The sequence below is a fragment of the Pleuronectes platessa genome, chromosome 2 (assembly GCF_947347685.1).
Source record: "Pleuronectes platessa chromosome 2, fPlePla1.1, whole genome shotgun sequence".
Lineage (NCBI taxonomy): Eukaryota > Metazoa > Chordata > Actinopteri > Pleuronectiformes > Pleuronectidae > Pleuronectes > Pleuronectes platessa.
The window spans coordinates 352,670-373,855 of NC_070627.1; the positions used below are offsets into that span (position 1 = coordinate 352,670).

The 21,186-nt window shown below is 44.1% G+C and overlaps 1 protein-coding gene across 22 annotated transcripts; it reads left to right on the plus strand.

The window, feature by feature from the left end:
- The first annotated feature begins 417 nt into the window (after window positions 1–417).
- On the plus strand, window positions 418–20,633 carry LOC128450189 (NACHT, LRR and PYD domains-containing protein 12). Of its 22 annotated transcripts, none has more exons than XM_053433710.1 (14): window positions 419–698; window positions 991–1,191; window positions 1,490–1,624; window positions 1,725–1,844; window positions 2,296–2,498; window positions 2,727–4,527; window positions 5,712–5,888; window positions 6,425–6,598; window positions 8,151–8,324; window positions 12,633–12,806; window positions 13,187–13,363; window positions 16,950–17,123; window positions 17,504–17,677; window positions 19,576–20,633. In XM_053433710.1, the coding sequence occupies exons 3-14, from the start codon at window positions 1,497–1,499 to the stop codon at window positions 19,583–19,585; spliced, it is 3,486 nt and encodes a 1,161-aa protein (XP_053289685.1). In that variant the 5' UTR covers window positions 419–698; window positions 991–1,191; window positions 1,490–1,496; the 3' UTR covers window positions 19,586–20,633. The 22 variants fall into 22 exon arrangements, 17 of the variants coding, with proteins under 17 accessions (XP_053289689.1, XP_053289685.1, XP_053289684.1 ...); XM_053433709.1 differs by lacking the exon at window positions 8,151–8,324 and adding an exon at window positions 8,861–9,037; XM_053433713.1 differs by lacking the exon at window positions 8,151–8,324 and adding an exon at window positions 8,861–9,037 and having other exon boundaries at window positions 420–698; window positions 2,730–4,527.
- Window positions 20,634–21,186: the final 553 nt, after the last annotated feature.

Genomic DNA, 21,186 nt, shown 5'->3' on the forward strand with positions numbered 1-21,186 from the left:
GTTTCCTCTGCTGAAGGAGAAAAGATTTGAACTATAGAAGCTCTTCTTCTCATTGAGAGAATCAAACAGCTCCTTCAGTTAAAGTGCATTTTTACTTCTGTTATATATATATATATATATATATACATACATATATGTATATATATATATATATACACATACATATATGTATATATATATATATATATATATATATACACATACATATATGTATGTATATATATATACATATATGTATGTATATATGAGCTTTACTGGGATCCACAGTGAAGACTCTCCACTGGTTGGTGACCACTGCTGTAACGTATGATTGTGAAAACACGTTCTGTTATTAAACACTTGAACAGATGGAAACCAGTTCAAAGTCCAGTTCATACCCTGCTTCCACAGCTGGGAGGGAACTCCCACTGGTTGTGATTCCCTGAGATGGATATGAACTGTGTGAGTGTTTATCAGTGTGACTCACTGAAGGTCGGGCTCAGTGTTTCCTCCTCGGACCTGCGCTCACTTGACTCTTCATCACTGATCACAAGTTACCAGGACACGTTCACTTTGTGTGGGTCTGATTCTCTAGAGTTCATGACACACAAGCTGCGACACAACACGAGTCAGGGTGAGTTCCTGTTGCGCATCCCTCCTGCGCATCTCCGGGTTGTGTGTGACTTCCTTCTCCTCACAGCGCGCTGCACATTGTGAGGGTGAGTTGTGTTGCGAGATGCTTTGTCTATATGTTGTTGTTTTCTATGAAGAATGTATAATTCCAGACGTGAGACGAAGCACATGTTGGACCGGATGTTATGATTGTGTTGTCCTCCTCGTCTTGTAATATTTGTGTTAGTTTGACTTTGATGTGTGTCAGTGATTTGTCCCGGAGGTGAACTGGGTTCCGCCCATTTCCTGTTTTAAGTTCTGCACTGTTATATGTTGAGGAGCTGATGTGCGGACATCAGATACTGGGAGGACATTACTGGTTCTATATTGTCCCCACAGGCAAATACACGCTGGGAATCGAACTGAGTGGTGGTGTTTCATCCCCTCACCCACACACAGTTACACTGGATACACTCCCACACACAGTCACGTGATTTCCAGTAACTGCAGAGAGGGGGAGGAGCTTCCAGTGAAAGTGAAAGTGTTCAGACTGGTTCTAACTTCAAGGAGCAGACGGAGGAGACGTGAAGTCTGAGGCTGGTGAGGGATCAGCTACATTTATATTATTCATTCATATCATTTCACTGTCACTGACTCTGGGTCAGTTTTCTACTCGTGGACTTTAGAGAGAAGAAGATTCAGGATGAACTTCTGTCAGTCAATCAACAGTTTGACTCGACGCTGTGATTGGCTGAGTCCAACACATTAAACCTACAACTGTCTCAGGTTACGTGACAACAGGGACACAGTGTAGGAGCGTTTGTTCTATTTGAAGAAACACTGAGTTTACTACCTGGTTCATTGTGTGTGTTTGAGCTCACAGTGTTTTTCCTCTCAGACTGAAGATGAGTGGTTATGAGAAGGAAGAGGACAGAGCAGAGTCTCCAGGGTTCAGCTGTCTGTCTCTGAAGAGTGACTGGTCCATGTTTGAGCCTCCATTCTTCAGTAATGAACCTGGACCCTCACACACAAAGTAAGAGACCTGCTACAAACATGTGAAGCTCCAAACTGAATCCTCACAGAATGAACCAGTGAATGATGTGTTCTGAATAAAAACATGTTTGTGTTTGCAGAGGTCAGGACCACAGACTGAGAGCAGAGTCTCCAGGGTCCAGCTGTGTGTCTCTGAAGAGTGACTGGTCCATGGATCATCCTCCATGCTTCAGTAATGAACCTGGACCCTCACCCACAGAGTAAGAGACTGTTTCTACTGGGACCTGCTCTGAAGAGGATCTAGTTTCCTCTAGTGTGGCCCCTGCATTAGGACACAGCTTCATTGAAGTTGGTGACTAATCTCTCAGAATCACTCAAAGAGCTCAGACCTCCACCAAGAACCAACACGCTCCTTATGAAACCACTTTGAAATCCACTAGAGACTCATTCTGATTTGGATCTGCACCAAATTCCACACACTGGTAAACATCAGTCCTCTGAACATGTCTGTGAAAGAGGACCCCCCCCCCCCCCCAATCTGGTTCACAGACCACAACCTTCCACCAAGTTTACTGGTAATCTGTTGTTTTTTATAATCCCACTAATTTATCCACCAACACACAAACATACTGGGTGAAACAAAACCTCCTTGACAGAAGTGATGACAACCTGTGACTGTGACATGTGAGTTATCAGGACATGTCTTCACAGGGAGAGGAAGAGGAGTCATGTTTCTGAGGAGGAGCAGTCGTCCTGCTGTGCTTCGTGTCAGGACGTCCTGAAGGATCCAGTCTCCACCAGCTGTGGACACTGGTTCTGCAGACAGTGCATCACCTCATACTGGGACCAGTCTGGTTCTTCAGGAGACTCCTCCTGTCCCCAGTGTGGACAAAGATCCAGACCAGGAGCTGGAGGTCAGACAGCCGGTCAGAGCAGCACTGTACATGTGTCTGCTGATGTCTTCACTTCTGACAACAGCACATGTGGTTTTATTTTGTTCCTTCATACAGCATCAACATTTAACATCGTTAGAAAAGCACAAAGTTAAAAAGCTTTTATTTTCTGTAGTTTTTCTGTATCTGATGAAAACAATCAGCAGATTCTCAGATTCTCTGTCTCTCACATTGTTTCTTGTCTTTCAGCAGATCGTGGTCTGCAGGAGGTTTCAGATGAACATAAGCTCAGTGTGAGGAGGAGATGTGAACATGTGACTGAAGGAAGTGATGAAACAGGAAGTAGAACCCTCCTCAACAGGATCTACACTGAGCTCCACATCACAGAGGGACAGAGTGAAGAGGTTAATACTCAACATGAGGTGAGGCAGCTTGAGACGGCTTCCAAGAAGAAGATCCTCCAGGACACTCCCATCAAGGTCCACGACATCTTTAAAGCCTCCACTGACCAGCAGAGCAGCATCAGAGTCGTCCTGACCAACGGAGTCGCTGGCGTTGGAAAAACCTTCTCGGTGCAGAAGTTCACTCTGGACTGGGCAGAGGGTTTAGAGAACCAGGATGTGGGTCTGCTGGCTGTGCTTTCGTTCAGGGAGCTGAACCTGGTGAAGGACCAGCAGCACAGTCTTCTCACGCTGCTCCATGTTTTCCATCCAGCGTTACAGAAGCTCACTGCAGAGACGCTCGCTGTCTGTAAACCTTTGTTCATCTTTGACGGCCTGGATGAAAGCAGACCTTCTCTGGACTTCAACCACAGGGAGCTTGTGTCTGAGGTCACACAGAGGTCATCAGTCAACGTGCTGCTGACAAACCTCATCCGGGGGAATCTGCTTCCCTCGGCTCTCGTCTGGATAACCTCCAGACCTGCGGCGGCCAATCAGATCCCTCCTGCATGTGTTGACAGGGTCACAGAAGTACGAGGCTTCACTGAGGCCCAGAAGGAGGAGTACTTCAGGAGGAGGTTCAGTGATGAAGAGCTGTGCAGCAGAATCATCTCACACATCAAGACGTCCAGGAGCCTCCACATCATGTGTCAAATCCCAGTCTTCTGCTGGATCAGTGCTACAGTTCTGGAGCACATGTTGACCACAGACCAGAGAGGAGAGCTGCCCAAGACCCTGACTGACCTGTACTCACACTTCCTGCTGCTTCAGACAAAGAGGAAGAACAACAAGTACGGTGAGGGACATGAGACGACTCCACAGCAGCTGACGGAGGCTGACAGGGACGTTCTCCTGAAGCTGGGGAGGCTGGCACTTAAACATCTGGAGGAAGGAAACATCATGTTCTACCAAGAAGACCTGGAGCAGTGTGGTCTTAATGTCACAGAGGCCTCGGTGTACTCAGGAGTTTGTACTGAGATCTTCAGAAGAGAGTGTGTGATCTTCCAGAAATCAGTCTACTGCTTTGTTCATCTGAGCGTTCAAGAGTTTCTGGCTGCAGTCTACATGTTCCACTGTTACACCAAGAGGAACATTAAAGAACTCAACAAGTTCTTGGGAATGCGTAAGAAAACAGACAGTACCTTCTCCCTGGATGACCTCCTGAAGAGAACCATGGAGAAATCCCTCACCAGTACAAATGGTCATCTGGACCTGTTTGTTCGCTTCCTTCACGGCCTCAGTCTGGAGTCCAACCAGAGAGTCTTAGGAGGCCTGCTGGGTCGGACAGGGAACAATCCAGAGATCATCCAGAGAGTCATCAACAACCTGAAGAAGATGGAGAGTGATAACATTTCTCCTGACAGAAGCATCAACATCTTCCACTGTCTGACTGAGATGAACGACCACTCAGTTCATCAGCAGATGAAACAGTTCCTGACGTCAGAGAACAGATCAGAGGAGAAACTCTCTGTCATCCACTGCTCAGCTCTGGCCTACATGCTGCAGATGTCAGAGGAGGTTCTGGATGAGTTGGACCTGAAGAAGTTCAATACATCAGTCCAGGGTCGACTGAGACTGATCCCAGCTGTGAGGAACTGCAGGAAGGCTAAGTGAGTCCAGACATGATCAATAACGTGTGTGTGTGTGTGTGTGTGTGTGTGTGTGTGTGTGTGTGTGTGTGTGTGTGTGTGTGTGTGTGTGTGTGTGTGTGTTTGTGTGTGTGTGTGTGTGTGTGTGTGTGTGTGTGTGTGTGCAACTAACGACTTTTCTGATATACGATTAATCTATCGATTATTGAAACGATTAAGTAACTGATCTGATTATGAATCAAACAAATTCTCCATTGCTCTTATTTATCAGCTTTTAAATTTAGCTTTGATTGAAAACAATCATCAATACTTCATTCAACAATGCCTTTTTTAATAAACTTTGCGGCAACTATTGATACAAAAACAAAGAAAAATCTAGTTTTTGTCCATTTAAAACCAAGGACAGTCAAAGTGCCAATATAAAAAATTAAGTAAAAAATCAAATATTCAGGTAGGTTTTCTTCGGGTTATGTTAATGGTAAAATTCTCCCATACTTTTGACTTCCTGGTACACGATGGTGTTGCACGATGCCATTGGTCCGTGTTTTGTTGCTATTGCACATGCGCGATGTTCAGAGATAGGAAGAGAGTGAGATGGTTCACTCCTCAGCTGCTTCCATCAGCCGGTAACACAACGTTTAGTTCAGCTGACAAACACACGCCGATTTATGTCGACGTCGATTAATTGTTGCATCCTTAGTGTTTGTGTGTAATAAAGTTATTATTATGGGGCGGTGTGGCCTAGGGGGTAGAGTGAGCGTTATGCAACAAGAAGGTTGCCGGTTCAAATCCCACTCCCCCCACCTGCATGTCGAGGTGTCCTTGGCAAGATGCTGACCCCCTAAGTGACCCCTCATGAATGTTGAGTGTACTAAAAATGTAAGTCGCTTTGGACAAAATGTAAAGTAATCTAATAATTATGTATTCATATACTCTCATTGTTCTCATATGAGTTCAACTAGATCAGATGTGGAGAGTGAAATCCAATGTGATCACAGGCCATGAACATGTTCTGACCTTTGACCTCTGACCACCTGAATCTAATGAGTTCCTCTGTTAGTCTGAATGAACGCTTGAACCAAATCTGAAAGGAGTTTTTAACAAAGAGGGGATTTACCAGGGTGAGGGTCACATGATCACGTTTTGTATGAATGTTGTGTTTTCTGATTTAATTCTCACAGATTTGATATTTTCTTTAATTACAGACTCAGTGATTGTGGACTCTCAGAGACTCACTGTGAAGTCGTGGCCTCAGCTCTGAAGTCAGACCCCTCACATCTGAGAGAACTGGATCTGAGTGGAAACTACAACCTGCAGGACTCAGGAGTGAAGCTGCTGTGTTCTGGACTGGAGAGTCCAAACTGTCGACTGGAGACTCTGAGGTCCTTAAATCCTTCTTCACTTTTCAGACTTTCTTTCTTATTGGGTCATTATTTATTTAAATTGTCTCAGTTCTGCTCTGCTCACTGTCCCTCAGTCATCTGTCACTCACCCAGCCTGTCAGTCACGTCCACCTCATCAACTCCATTCACCTGCACTCACCTGCTCCTGATCACTAAGAAAGTGTCAGTAAATAACATGTGGACTGAGGCCGAGCACTCGTCCTCCTCAGGTTTTCAAAATAAGACACATTCTGATTGAAACACGTTGGACAGTTGATAAGTATAGAAACAAACAGGAAGTGACATCAGGAGCCATCCCTACTTTAAACAGTGTTTAATTACACAAACCTGCTTAGTGACCAACACACAGAGAAGAAGCTGATGAATGAAACAATGGTCCAACATGTCTGATCTGATATTTATCTTCAGGTCACAGACTGGACTGAGGTCAGCAGCATGTTGAGAGTCTGTGTTGACATGATGACGATCCACAACAACAGGAGGACACATTCTAATATTCATATTTCTTTATCAAGGTTGGTGGACTGCTATCTGTCAGAGATCAGCTGTTCTTCTCTGGCTTCAGCTCTGAGGTCAAACCCCTCTCATCTGAGAGAACTGGATCTGAGTGACAACAACCTGCAGGACTCAGGAGTGAAGGAGCTGTGTGGTTTTCTACAGAGTCCAACCTGTCGACTGGAGACTCTGGGGTCAGTTCACTGACTGACTTTTGTAGATCTCATATCTATAGAACTACGGTGGCCCTGAGAGGTAAGAGAACAGCAACTTAAGAAAACACATGCAAGTTGACAAAACACAAGCAAAGTAAGAAAACATCTTCATCAATTTCACAACACAACACAACACATTACAGCAACGTGCAGCAAATAGACAAACGCGCAGCAAATAGAGGAGAAAACACCACGGAAGTGTTTCCAGGGGACAGCTAAAAGTGATGCACACTGCTGCCACTAAAACGTCCAATACACCAGACACATTCGGTTCCACACAGGGTTCGACCCCCCGCAGCTCTTCAGCTCCTCTGCAGTGACTGTACAGTTCAGTGGTGTTCATATGTTTCATGAACACTGAACTTAACGAATCAGTTTTCATATTTTTAACGTGAACGTAACGATGAATGTGTGTGTGTGTGTGTGTGTGTGTGTGTGTGTGTGTGTGTGTGTAGCGAGTGCTCCGGTCCCGGGCACAGACTGTATATAGGTCCCGGGTCCCGGGGCTCCGACCCCGCCCACTCGCTCTTCTGACAGTAAAGGTTTCCTCCCCCTGCTCACTATGGACAACACATGGCCTCACAAACAGGAGCTTGCTTGTTAGCGCTGTTTATTCAGTTTAACAGGAGAAGACGACATGTCTCTAGATCGGATCATCTTCCCTGATCAGATGGGTCTCTCCGAGTGAGTGGGCGGGGTCGGAGCGCCGGGACACACACACACACACACACACACACACACACACACACACACACACACTCACTCGCTCCTGGTATTTCATGATGTTCTGATATGATGATTAAAAAAATGACCGTGACGTTCACTCACGTTCATCGTTACGTTCACGTTAATAATATGAAAACTGATTCATTAAGTTCAGTGTTCATGAAACATATGAACACCACTGAACTGTACAGCCACTGCAGAGGAGCTGAAGAGCTGCGGGGGGTCGAACCCTGTGTGGAACCGAATGTGTCTGGTGTATTGGACGTTTTAGTGGCAGCAGTGTGCATCACTTTTAGCTGTCCCCTGGAAACACTTCCGTGGTGTTTTCTCCTCTATTTGCAGTGCGTTTCTGTAATGTGTTGTGTTGTGTTGTGAAATTGATGAAGATGTTTTATTACTTTGCTTGTGTTTTGTCAACTTGCATGTGTTTTCTTAAGATGCTGTTCTCTGAGCTCCCAGGGCCACCGTACAAAACAGCATTTATACACAATTTATCTCATTTAATTATATTAACATCAACTTCATACATAACTTGAATCCATTCATTAATTAATCTGTGACATTTTAAATTTTCAGCTACTTGTTAAAACACTGAGTTTAGTTCTGGATTTCCTAAACTGATCTGCAGGACAGAGACCGGGTCCAAATAATCTATTTGTACTGAATCAGGACTCGTTTTTAGTCCAAAATGTCTGATTTCATATTTATCTTCCATGTTATGAGTCTGTGCTGACATGAATATGTGTCTGTTATTTTCACACATGAACTCAGTTTAATTTACAGTTAAGTTTTATTCTTTATCCAGGTTGGAACTCTGCAGTCTGTCAGAGATCAGCTGTTCTTCTCTGGCTTCAGCTCTGAAGTCAGACCCCTCTCATCTGAGAGAACTGGATCTGAGTAACAACAACCTGAAGGATTCAGGAGTGAAGCTGCTGTGTTCTGTACTGGAGAGTCCAAACTGTCGACTGGAGACTCTGGGGTCCTTAAATCCTTCTTCACTTTTCAGACTTTCTTTCTTATTGGGTCATTATTTATTTAAATTGTCTCAGTTCTGCTCTGCTCACTGTCCCTCAGTCATCTGTCACTCACCCAGCCTGTCAGTCACGTCCACCTCATCAACTCCATTCACCTGCACTCACCTGCTCCTGATCACTAAGAAAGTGTCAGTAAATAACATGTGGACTGAGGCCGAGCACTCGTCCTCCTCAGGTTTTCAAAATAAGACACATTCTGATTGAAACACGTTGGACAGTTGATAAGTATAGAAACAAACAGGAAGTGACATCAGGAGCCATCCCTACTTTAAACAGTGTTTAATTACACAAACCTGCTTAGTGACCAACACACAGAGAAGAAGCTGATGAATGAAACAATGGTCCAACATGTCTGATCTGATATTTATCTTCAGGTCACAGACTGGACTGAGGTCAGCAGCATGTTGAGAGTCTGTGTTGACATGATGACGATCCACAACAACAGGAGGACACATTCTAATATTCATATTTCTTTATCCAGGTTGATTCGCTGCAGTCTGTCAGAGATCAGCTGTTCTTCTCTGGCTTCAGCTCTGAGGTCAAACCCCTCTCATCTGAGAGAACTGGATCTGAGTGACAACAGAGACCTGCAGGACTCAGGAGTGAAGGAGCTGTGTGGTTTTCTACAGAGTCCAACCTGTCGACTGGAGACTCTGGGGTCAGTTCACTGAATGACTTTTGTAGATCTCATATCTATAGAACAGCAGTTATACACAATTTATCTCACTTTATTCTAGTTTAACATAATTCCTCTTCATACTGTGATGGAAATTCATCTTGAGATTTGAAATAATGAAATTCTCAGACCGGAGTTGCTTTTGAGTCTTTATAAAAATAAGCTCTGCAGAGTTAACAAGCACAGGGGCTCAAAATGGAACAACAACAACTGGCTGCAAGTTCCAAAAGCCAGAACTTATACAAAGAGGCGTCACATAAGAGATGATATGAAAAAAAGAAGACATCATAGACGTGAAAGACATGAGATCATCATCTATGTCTTATCTGCTGTGTCCCTCCTTCCCCGGTACCAGTTAGAAGAAAACCATCACCAAATAAGGGTTCCATCCTGTCAGATAGACAGTATCACAGCAGTGAGACACCTAGTCAGGGGATTTCCAATACCTTAGACCAGGGGTGGTCAATTATTGTTTCCATGGGGCCACATGAGAAACGGAAAATATTGTGGGGGGCCAGGCCAAAGGCTGAACTCAATTCTGCATAATATTAATTATGTTTCTTTATAAAAGCAGTATATAGCATTGTTTTGACAAGCTGGTAAGACTGGTAAGAGTACTGCATGTTATGATTAAGCAATGAAAAAGCGCGGGGTGTGACTTGGGCTTGATTTCATCCCTGAAGGATAACCATTTCTGCAAAATATTCATCCAGAAACACCAAAACAAACGAAATGTAAACGTTTTTACCATTTGTGACTCATTCTATTAGTGTCATTTTCAGGCACTGTAACAGATCCTCTGAAAGATGGTCTTTTTTGACTGATGTTCTGTTTATTCAAACCGTCCTTGTAACACCGTACACCTTAATACAACTTTGAACAACTTAGAAACACCGTAAGAAATTGTCCTTCCTCGGAGGGTCGCTAAACATAAAACCTCTTTCTAGAAGTTTTGATCCACAGAGGAAGACCGCGACGCCACCGGAACTGTTTCAAAATAAAATCATATAACATTTTTACAATAAAATCACAGAAAGACACTTCAATATATATATATAAACAACACATGTAGGGTTAGTTACAGGCACATTCACCCCAAAACTCATTTAAGTTCCATATACTGTTGGAAAGAGGTTATTAGCTTTCTAAAGACACCACAATATTGTCTTTGTTCTCCAAATAGTAAGCAAGATACATCATATTATAACGATTGTCACTGAGCTGTGATTTTGAGAGAAAGGCCTCCAAAGAAAGTGTCCCAGTTCAATGCTAGTTGGTGCCTTGACATGCCAGCATTTCTAGTCTGATTTTTTTCAGTTCAGTGAGAGAGATCTAGTCTCTGTTGGGCTTTCACAAGTGCATCAAAGTCAGGTTGAATGTCTGAGGTGGAGATGCGAAGCACAGCTGCCAGATGATCATCAGTGAGAGAGGATCTATACCTGGATTTTGCAAACTTCATCAGTGAGAATGTTTGTTCACATATGTAGGTGGAGCCAAAGAGAACCAACATCTTCTGAGCATGTCTCCTTATGTTTGGAAAGTTCTCCTCCTTAAAAGAAGAGTAAAGATCCAGCAGTGATCCTGATTTAAAATGCTCTGCCAGTACCGCATCAGTCTGCAGGTCAATGAGTTCCAGCTGAACATCACTGGGTGCATTATCCACACTACAGGTAAAGGGAGAGGAAATCATGTGCATTTCATCCTCGATCATTCTGAGATCTTCCAATCGCCTTGAAAACTCACCATGCAGTGCTCCTAGCATGGATGAGTACCTGCAAAGATGATCAGCTGATGGTGGGGCTTCTTTCAGGGTTTGCATGTGAGTGAGATTGTTGCTCTCCAGTTGGCTTGAAAGAAACTGCATCCTTCTCATGAAAGCCTTCACCAGGCTGTGCATTTCATTAACAAATAGGCCCTTGCCTTGCAGTTTGGTGTTCAGTTCATTCATCAGTGAAGTCACATCAACAGCCAATGCTAAATCTGCCATCCAGTCCTCATCTGAGAGCTCTGGGATGTCCTTGCCTTTCTTTTTGCAGAACTCTTGAATCCCTGCTCTCAGGTCCCATACTGTTTTTAACATGTTGCCCAGGCTGATCCATCTGACAGCTGTGTGGTAGCCTCTGTCCCCATGTTCAGTCTCATGCTCCTCCAACAGTGCAACCAACTGTCTGTGATTCAGCTCGTGCCCTAATGAAGTCAACTGTTTTAGTGACAACTTCAATAACATGGTTCATCTTTAGGACTGACTTGCACAACACATGCTGATACAATGCAAAAATACCAATTTCTGATCTGGTCGATTTCAGTCACTTTATCTTGAACACTGTTCAAAAGTCCGACATCTTTCCCGGTCAGACTTGGACAGCCGTCCGTTGTGACACCTGCCAGTCCGTCCCATTTCAGACCAGCGTGTTCATGCATGCATCGAACTCCGTGAATAGATCGCTCCCTGTCGTTGTCCCTTTCATTGGCCGCAGTGCTGCCAGCTCCTCCGTAATCTTGAAGTCCTTTATCCCACGGACGAATACGAGTAGCTGGGCTGTGTCACGGACATCGCAGCTCTTGGTAAAAAGCTGGTCTTGGTTGCTGCATCCCTGGATGTGTGAAGCTTGGTAAAGAAGCCTTGCTGCTTTTGTAGCTTAGCTAGTAAAGCTTCCGATGTCCGGGCCTTTTCAGCATCAGTCAAGCTTTTGTATTTCTCTGTGTGCTTCCTCTCGTAATGTTGTCTCAAATTGAAATCCTTAAACACGGCGATCTGCTCTCCACAAACTAAACACACGGCTTTACCTCCGACTTCAGCAAATAAATACTTAGCAGTCCATTTATTGTTGAAAACCCTGCATTCGGCCAGACATTTCCGAGGGCTAGAGTCGCCTTGTAGTCCACTTGTCCACGTGTACGACTCCTGAACATGTCCAGCAAGACATTTAGAGACATCTAGTGGTGAAGTTACATATTACAAACAACTGAGCCCCGAGGACACGAGGACTTTCAAGCTGGTTTCAGTCATGAACTCTGTGAAATAGTGTCTGGACATTTTCTGGAGTTTGACTTTAACATATGAAGAATGGGTGGAGCAGCAGGAGGCGGAGCCTGTAGAGCAGCAGGAGGCGGAGCCTGTAGAGCAGCAGGAGGCGGGACATGACGTATAAACTCTGCTGTGGACAGATCAGTGTTGTTGTTTACATCTCATCCACACCGACGTCGGCCCTCATCACCAGAAGATCTGGAATCTCCTCGTGTTTCCAAGTGGACGTCTTCGTCTTCTACATGTCCGGCTCCTCTTCTTCATCCTGAGACGTTTGTGTTCTTCCAGTTTCACGTCCGTCTCACGTGTTTGTGTCCTCAACACGTCCACTTGTCTCTGTGAATCCTCTGGACATTCACCTGCTCTATTCTCACATGGACTCACTCAGAAACTTTATTAGGAGGCTGCAGGACAAGTTCCAGAAAATGTCCAGAACAACTTGACTCAGACTTCAGGTCTGAAAACAGAGACAGTGATGTTTAGTCAAAGTCCTTTATTTTCACACATGAACTGAGTTTAATTTACAGTTAAGTTTTATTCTTTATCCAGGTTGTGGAGCTGCAGACTGACAGAGATCAGCTGTTCTTCTCTGGCTTCAGCTCTGAGGTCAAACCCCTCTCATCTGAGAGAACTGGATCTGAGGAACAACGACCTGCAGGACTCAGGAGTGAAGGAGCTGTGTGGTTTTCTACAGAGTCCAACCTGTCGACTGGAGGATCTGAGGTCAGTTCACTGACTGACTTTTGTCGATCTCATATCTATAGAACAGCATTTATACACAATTAATCTCATTTAATTCTAATTTAACATAATTCCTCTTCATACACAACATGAATCCATTCATTAATTAATCAGTGACATTTTAAATATTCAGCTACTTGTTAAAACACAGAGTTTAGTTCTGGATTTCCTAAACTGATCTGCAGGACAGAGACCGGGTCCAAATAATCTATTTGTTCTGAATCAGGACTCGTTTTTAGTCCAACATGTCTGATTTCATATTTATCTTCCATGTTATGAGTCTGTGCTGACATGAATATGTTTCTGTTATTTTCACACATGAACTCAGTTTAATTTACAGTTAAGTTTTATTCTTTATCCAGGTTGAAGAACTGCAGACTGTCAGAGATCAGCTGTTCTTCTCTGGCTTCAGCTCTGAGGTCAAACCCCTCTCATCTGAGAGAACTGGATCTGAGTGACAACAGAGACCTGCAGGACTCAGGAGTGAAGGAGCTGTGTGGTTTTCTACAGAGTCCAACCTGTCGACTGGAGACTCTGAGGTCAGTTCACTGACTGACTTTTGTAGATCTCATATCTATAGAACAGCAGTTATTACACAATTTATCTCACTTTATTCTAGTTTAACATAATTCCTCTTCACACTGTGATGGAAATTCATCTTGAGATTTGAAATAATGAAATTCTCAGACCGGAGTTGCTTTTGAGTCTTTATAAAAATAAGCTCTGCAGAGTTAACAAGCACAGGGGCTCAAAATGGAACAACAACAACTGGCTGCAAGTTCCAAAAGCCAGAACTTATACAAAGAGGCGTCACATAAGAGATGATATGAAAAAAAGAAGACATCATAGACGTGAAAGACATGAGATCATCATCTATGTCTTATCTGCTGTGTCCCTCCTTCCCCGGTACCAGTTAGAAGAAAACCATCACCAAATAAGGGTTCCATCCTGTCAGATAGACAGCATCACAGCAGTGAGACACCTAGTCAGGGGATTTCCAATACCTTAGACCAGGGGTGGTCAATTATTGTTTCCATGGGGCCACATGAGAAACGGAAAATATTGTGGGGGGCCAGGCCAAAGGCTGAACTCAATTCTGCATAATATTAATTATGTTTCTTTATAAAAGCAGTATATAGCATTGTTTTGACAAGCTGGTAAGACTGGTAAGAGTACTGCATGTTATGATTAAGCAATGAAAAAGCGCGGGGTGTGACTTGGGCTTGATTTCATCCCTGAAGGATAACCATTTCTGCAAAATATTCATCCAGAAACACCAAAACAAACAAAATGTAAACGTTTTTACCATTTGTGACTCATTATATAAGTGTCATTTTCAGGCACTGTAACAGATCCTCTGAAAGATGGTCTTTTTTGACTGATGTTCTGTTTATTCAAACCGTCCTTGTAACACCGTACACCTTAATACAACTTTGAACAACTTAGAAACACCGTAAGAAATTGTCCTTCCTCGGAGGGTCGCTAAACATAAAACCTCTTTCTAGAAGTTTTGATCCACAGAGGAAGACCGCGACGCCACCGGAACTGTTTCAAAATAAAATCATATAACATTTTTACAATAAAATCACAGAAAGACACTTCAATATATATATATAAACAACACATGTAGGGTTAGTTACAGGCACATTCACCCCAAAACTCATTTAAGTTCCATATACTGTTGGAAAGAGGTTATTAGCTTTCTAAAGACACCACAATATTGTCTTTGTTCTCCAAATAGTAAGCAAGATACATCATATTATAACGATTGTCACTGAGCTGTGATTTTGAGAGAAAGGCCTCCAAAGAAAGTGTCCCAGTTCAATGCTAGTTGGTGCCTTGACATGCCAGCATTTCTAGTCTGATTTTTTTCAGTTCAGTGAGAGAGATCTAGTCTCTGTTGGGCTTTCACAAGTGCATCAAAGTCAGGTTGAATGTCTGAGGTGGAGATGCGAAGCACAGCTGCCAGATGATCATCAGTGAGAGAGGATCTATACCTGGATTTTGCAAACTTCATCAGTGAGAATGTTTGTTCACATATGTAGGTGGAGCCAAAGAGAACCAACATCTTCTGAGCATGTCTCCTTATGTTTGGAAAGTTCTCCTCCTTAAAAGAAGAGTAAAGATCCAGCAGTGATCCTGATTTAAAATGCTCTGCCAGTACCGCATCAGTCTGCAGGTCAATGAGTTCCAGCTGAACATCACTGGGTGCATTATCCACACTACAGGTAAAGGGAGAGGAAATCATGTGCATTTCATCCTCGATCATTCTGAGATCTTCCAATCGCCTTGAAAACTCACCATGCAGTGCTCCTAGCATGGATGAGTACCTGCAAAGATGATCAGCTGATGGTGGGGCTTCTTTCAGGGTTTGCATGTGAGTGAGATTGTTGCTCTCCAGTTGGCTTGAAAGAAACTGCATCCTTCTCATGAAAGCCTTCACCAGGCTGTGCATTTCATTAACAAATAGGCCCTTGCAGTTTGGTGTTCAGTTCATTCATCAGTGAAGTCACATCAACAGCCAATGCTAAATCTGCCATCCAGTCCTCATCTGAGAGCTCTGGGATGTCCTTGCCTTTCTTTTTGCAGAACTCTTGAATCTCTGCTCTCAGGTCCCATACTGTTTTTAACATGTTGCCCAGGCTGATCCATCTGAAAGCTGTGTGGTAGCCTCTGTCCCCATGTTCAGTCTCATGCTCCTCCAACAGTGCAACCAACTGTCTGTGATTCAGCTCGTGCCCTAATGAAGTCAACTGTTTTAGTGACAACTTCAATAACATGGTTCATCTTTAGCACTGACTTGCACAACACATGCTGGTACAATGCAAAAATACCAATTTCTGATCTGGTCGATTTCAGTCACTTTATCTTGAACACTGTTCAAAAGTCCGACATCTTTCCCGGTCAGACTTGGACAGCCGTCCGTTGTGACACCTGCCAGTCCGTCCCATTTCAGACCAGCGTGTTCATGCATGCATCGAACTCCGTGAATAGATCGCTCCCTGTCGTTGTCCCTTTCATTGGCCGCAGTGCTGCCAGCTCCTCCGTAATCTTGAAGTCCTTTATCCCACGGACGAATACGAGTAGCTGGGCTGTGTCACGGACATCGCAGCTCTTGGTAAAAAGCTGGCCTTGGTTGCTGCATGCCTGGATGTGTGAAGCTTGGTAAAGAAGCCTTGCTGCTTTTGTAGCTTAGCTAGTAAAGCTTCCGATGTCCCGGCCTTTTCAGCATCAGTCAAGCTTTTGTATTTCTCTGTGTGCTTCGTCTCGTAATGTTGTCTCAAATTGAAATCCTTAAACACGGCGATCTGCTCTCCACAAACTAAACACACGGCTTTACCTCCGACTTCAGCAAATAAATACTTAGCAGTCCATTTATTGTTGAAAACCCTGCATTCGGCCAGACATTTCCGAGGGCTAGAGTCGCCTTGTAGTCCACTTGTCCACGTGGAGACTCCTGAACATGTCCAGCAAGACATTTAGAGACATCTAGTGGTGAAGTTACATATTACAATCAACTGAGCCCCGAGGACACGAGGACTTTCAAGCTGGTTTCAGTTATGAACTCTGTAAAATAGTGTCTGGACATTTTCTGGAGTTTGACTTTAACATATGAAGAATGGGTGGAGCAGCAGGAGGCGGAGCCTGTAGAGCAGCAGGAGGCGGAGCCTGTAGAGCCACAGGAGGCGGGACATGACGTATAAACTCTGCTGTGGACAGATCAGTGTTGTTGTTTACATCTCATCCACACCGACGTCAGCCCTCATCACCAGAAGATCTGGAATCTCCTCGTGTTTCCAAGTGGACGTCTTCGTCTTCTACGTGTCCGGCTCCTCTTCTTCATCCTGAGATGTTTGTGTTCTTCAGGTTTCACGTCCGTCTCACGTGTTTGTGTCCTCAACACGTCCACTCGCTCTCTGTGAATCCTCTGGACATTCACCTGCTCTATTCTCACATGGACTCACTCAGAAACTTTATTAGGAGGCTGCAGGACAAGTTCCAGAAAATGTCCAGAACAACTTGACTCAGACTTCAGGTCTGAAAACAGAGACAGTGATGTTTAGTCAAAGTCCTTTATTTTCACACATGAACTCAGTTTAATTTACAGTTTTATTCTTTATCCAGGTTGAAGAACTGCTATCTGTCAGAGATCAGCTGTTCTTCTCTGGCTTCAGCTCTGAGGTCAAACCCCTCTCATCTGAGAGAACTGGATCTGAGTAACAACAACCTGCAGGACTCAGGAGTGAAGGAGCTGTGTGGTTTTCTACAGAGTCCAACTTGTCGACTGGAGACTCTGAGGTCAGTTCACTGACTGACTTTTGTCGATCTCATATCTATAAAACAGCATTTATACACAATTTATCTCATTTAATTCTAATTTAACATAATTCCTCTTCATACATAACATGAATCCATTCATTAATTAATCAGTGACATTTTAAAAATTCAGCTACTTGTTAAAACACTGAGTTTAGTTCTGGATTTCCTAAACTGATCTGCAGGACAGAGACCGGGTCCAAATAATCTATTTGTACTGAATCAGGACTCGTTTTTAGTCCAACATGTCTGATTTCATATTTATCTTCCATGTTATGAGTCTGTGCTGACATGAATATGTGTCTGTTATTTTCACACATGAACTCAGTTTAATTTACAGTTAAGTTTTATTCTTTATCCAGGTTGAAGTGGTGCAGTCTGTCAGAGATCAGCTGTTCTTCTCTGGCTTCAGCTCTGAGGTCAAACCCCTCTCATCTGAGAGAACTGGTTCTGAGCTTCAACAACCTGCAGGACTCAGGAGTGAAGGAGCTTCTTGATCTACAGCAGAGTCCAACCTGTCGACTGAAGACTCTGAGGTCAGTAGATGGTTGGAGTCAGTCCACGCTGCTTTCATCAGTATGTTACTAAACACAGTCAGTATCACAGATCCAGGGTCTGTGCTACCAAGCAGGATTTGTGGTTATCAGGTTAACTTCAGTTTAGTTTTTTCAGTTCTACGAAGCTCGTCCACTTCTTAACCAGGTCAATCACCATGGTAACTTCTGATGACAGCTAACCTGCTCCAGGTTCAGTTGGAGATCAACCCGTATAGAAGCTCCGCCCACTGACCACAGTGACTCTCCACTGTTGTGTGGTGCACACTCTCCTTAAAGGGACGGATAAGGGAAGTTTAAATCAACGTCTGGTTGGTTCAGTTGATCTCTAACTCACCCAGAACATCTCAATGTCTCCAGACTCATCCTGTCCCCAAAACACCAGATGACCTCAGCTTCCTGGAGACAGGTCCATGTGTGTGTCCTCAGAGACAGTGAGACAGTGTGTGTCCTCAGAGACAGTGAGACAGTGTGTGTCCTCAGAGACAGTGAGACAGTGTGTGTCCTCAGAGACAGTGAGACAGTGTGTGTCCTCAGAGACAGTGAGTCAGTGTGTGTCCTCAGAGACAGTGAGACAGTGTGTGTCCTCAGAGACAGTGAGACAGTGTGTGTCCTCAGAGACGGTGAGACAGTGTGTGTCCTCAGAGACAGTGAGACAGTGTGTGTCCTCAGAGACAGTGAGTCAGTGTGTGTCCTCAGAGACAGTGTGTGTCCTCAGAGTCAGTGAGACTGTGTGTCCTTTAGAGACAGTGAGACAGTGTGTGTCCTCAGAGTCAGTGTGTCCTCAGAGACAGTGTGTGTCCTTTAGAGACAGTGTGTGTCCTCAGAGTCCTTGAGACAGTGTGTGTCCTCAGAGTCAGTGAGACAGTGTGTGTCCTCAGAGTCATTGAGACAGTGTGTGTCCTCAGAGTCATTGAGACAGTGTGTGTCCTCAGAGATAGTGAGACAGAGTGCGTCCTCAGAGTCAGTGTGTGTCCTCAGAGACAGTGAGACAGTATGTGTCCTCAGTGTCCTTGACACAGTGTGTTTCCTCAGAGTCAGTGACACAGTGTGTGTCCTTTAGAGACAGTGTGTGTCCTCAGAGTCAGCGAGACTGTGTGTGTCCTTTAGAGACAGTGTGTGTCCTCAGAGTCAGCGAGACTGTGTGTGTCCTTTAGAGACAGTGTGTGTCCTCAGAGTCCTTGAGACAGTGTGTCCTCAGAGACAGTGTTTCCTCAGAGACAGTGAGACAGTGTGTGTCCTCAGAGACAGTGTGTGTCCTCAGAGACAACAGTCGGCCAATCAGACGAGCCACAAGCTGCTTGGGATCATGTGATTGAGTTGACGTGAAGACGACAGTTGTTGTTGTTTTCATGTGAACAGGAAGTGAAGCTGGACCACAGCTGACAGCCTCACACGAGGGACAGAGACGGTGTCGTCTTCATCTGATCTGAGACAGTTTGTCCTCTCACTTCATCAGTGAAGAACTGATCAGGTGGATCTTTGTCACAGCTCTGAGATCAGTGGGACTGAAGCCTCTCCTCATCACATGGTAACCAGGAGCTCTTTATACAGAGCAGAACCTCTGCTGAGGTCCATCTGTCTCCTCTGGTCCCAGTTTGTCAGAAGCAGATGTTCATCAACACACAGTGAAACATGGCTTCACCTGTAACAGCAGTAAATCCACCTCTCAGGTGTCCACTCTGCACTTTGACATGCAGAGGACACACACTGAGCTCTTAGCGTGTTCATTCCAACACGTGAACAAAGCAGAGAGGAAGCTGCTCCACCTCTGAACAGGACTGAAGTCCCTGCTGCTCTTTCTACTGGATGAGCTGCATCACTGACTCACAGCTGATGAAGTGAGTCTCTGTGACACTGATGTCTTCTTCTCTCAACAGGTGGAGCTGAGTGTGAAGAGGACAGTGTGAAGAGGACAGTGTGTGTGGACGGAGGCTGAGCTGTGTCCTGAGGATCCAGAGGCTGAAGCAGCAGCAGCTTGTGTGTAGTCTCCAATCTACACAACCCCTAATCTGCATGTGTGTGTGAGATGAAGCCGGAGCACCTGGAGAAAACACGGGGAGAACATGCAGACTCCACACAGGAAGACCCCATCTGAACCGGATTCAAACCAGCAACCTTCCTGCCCCGATTGTGTTTATTCACATGAAGAATGTGTTTATTGAAATGACACAACACAAGCAGAATATATAAACCCTCTATAAAGAGTCACATACAGTGTGTTTAAGTTTGTCTTTATTATTGTCCACCTTTGTCCCTCAGTGTGTCTCCATGTGTGTAGAACCACATTCTGTGTAGATGTTTGTTTATGATCTTAAAGTTCCTGGATTCACGTCACAAATTGATTTAGTTCAACACAAAGTTCAACACATTGAAATCACTTTGAGTTTAAAATCAGAGTTTTGTCTTTGACACAAAAGATCAAAACTCTTAAAAATGGGACGTTTTCATTTCTGCATCAGGTGCAGAGCGGTGGTGGCTTTTCTACTTTTGACCCACAGGTGGCGCTGCAGTATAACAGCAGCACATCCCAGTCAAAGCCTTTATATTCAGTCTATGAGTCAAACACATGGATCATTTCCTCTGTGACAAACCAGATGTAACGAGAAGAAAAACATCTCAGAGAGAAAAGTTCTGTTTCTACTTGTCTCTGCTTTACAGTTTGTCTCCATTGCTTTGGCTCATTTCACGAAACAGAAATGACTCAGAGCTCTAAGTGCAATTGGCAAAATAGCTCATATGGTTCAGCACAACTACATAGATCACCTTCAAAAGGTCATATCTAACTATACCAAATTTTAGTTTTGATGTGCTTATTGTTTGACAGTATATTGTGCTGTACACATTTTCTGTTACTGTAAGCACGATGTATGGCAATTACTGTAACAACTTCCATTGCAGTATGAGTTCAATAAAGTATTTTATGTGAAACCTTGAATTAATCTTTTTTCTGTTTGATACACATAATATTCTGGAAAGAAAACATCTACTGTAACCATCCAGTGTCAAAGGACTGAGCCAAGATTGAAATGTGCACATGAGGGATATTTCTATGGTCCACTGCCATACTGACCAATATTGACATACACCAAACACATAACACATACACATATTGATATACCAAATATATTCCTTATACCTTTCACTCCACCGTTGATGCACAGTCAACACTTTGTACCACACATCCCAGCTCCCTGTTTCAATTCACACACACACAAAGTAGAACACCAACAGCAGATAATGAGCAGACCTTGGCCTGAAATCTCTCCCCCCCCCACAACACACTCAGGCAGCTGCGTTGAGACAGGAACATCATGACCTCTGGTAACCACGACAACGGAGTGCACGTATGATGTCTTCATCACGCGACATTCCAAGAGGAAGAGGCACTGACCCGTCTAGATGCAGCGGCCTCCATCTTGTTTTGACCAATCAGAGACGAACCCCAGTCACGCCCAATATATTAATATATAATCTATGTGCGCACTGTG

What these genes read in the sequence shown, in the direction of transcription:
- LOC128450189 (XM_053433709.1), top strand. Translation starts at nt 1,497, where the DNA reads ATGAGTGGTTATGAGAAGGAAGAGGACAGAGCAGAGTCTCCAGGGTTC. An exon ending in TGTCGACTGGAGACTCTGAG is followed by an intron (nt 5,889 to 6,424) that starts GTCCTTAAATCC and finishes TTCTTTATCAAG; the next exon opens with GTTGGTGGACTGCTATCTGT. An exon ending in TGTCGACTGGAGACTCTGAG is followed by an intron (nt 17,124 to 17,503) that starts GTCAGTTCACTG and finishes TTCTTTATCCAG; the next exon opens with GTTGAAGTGGTGCAGTCTGT.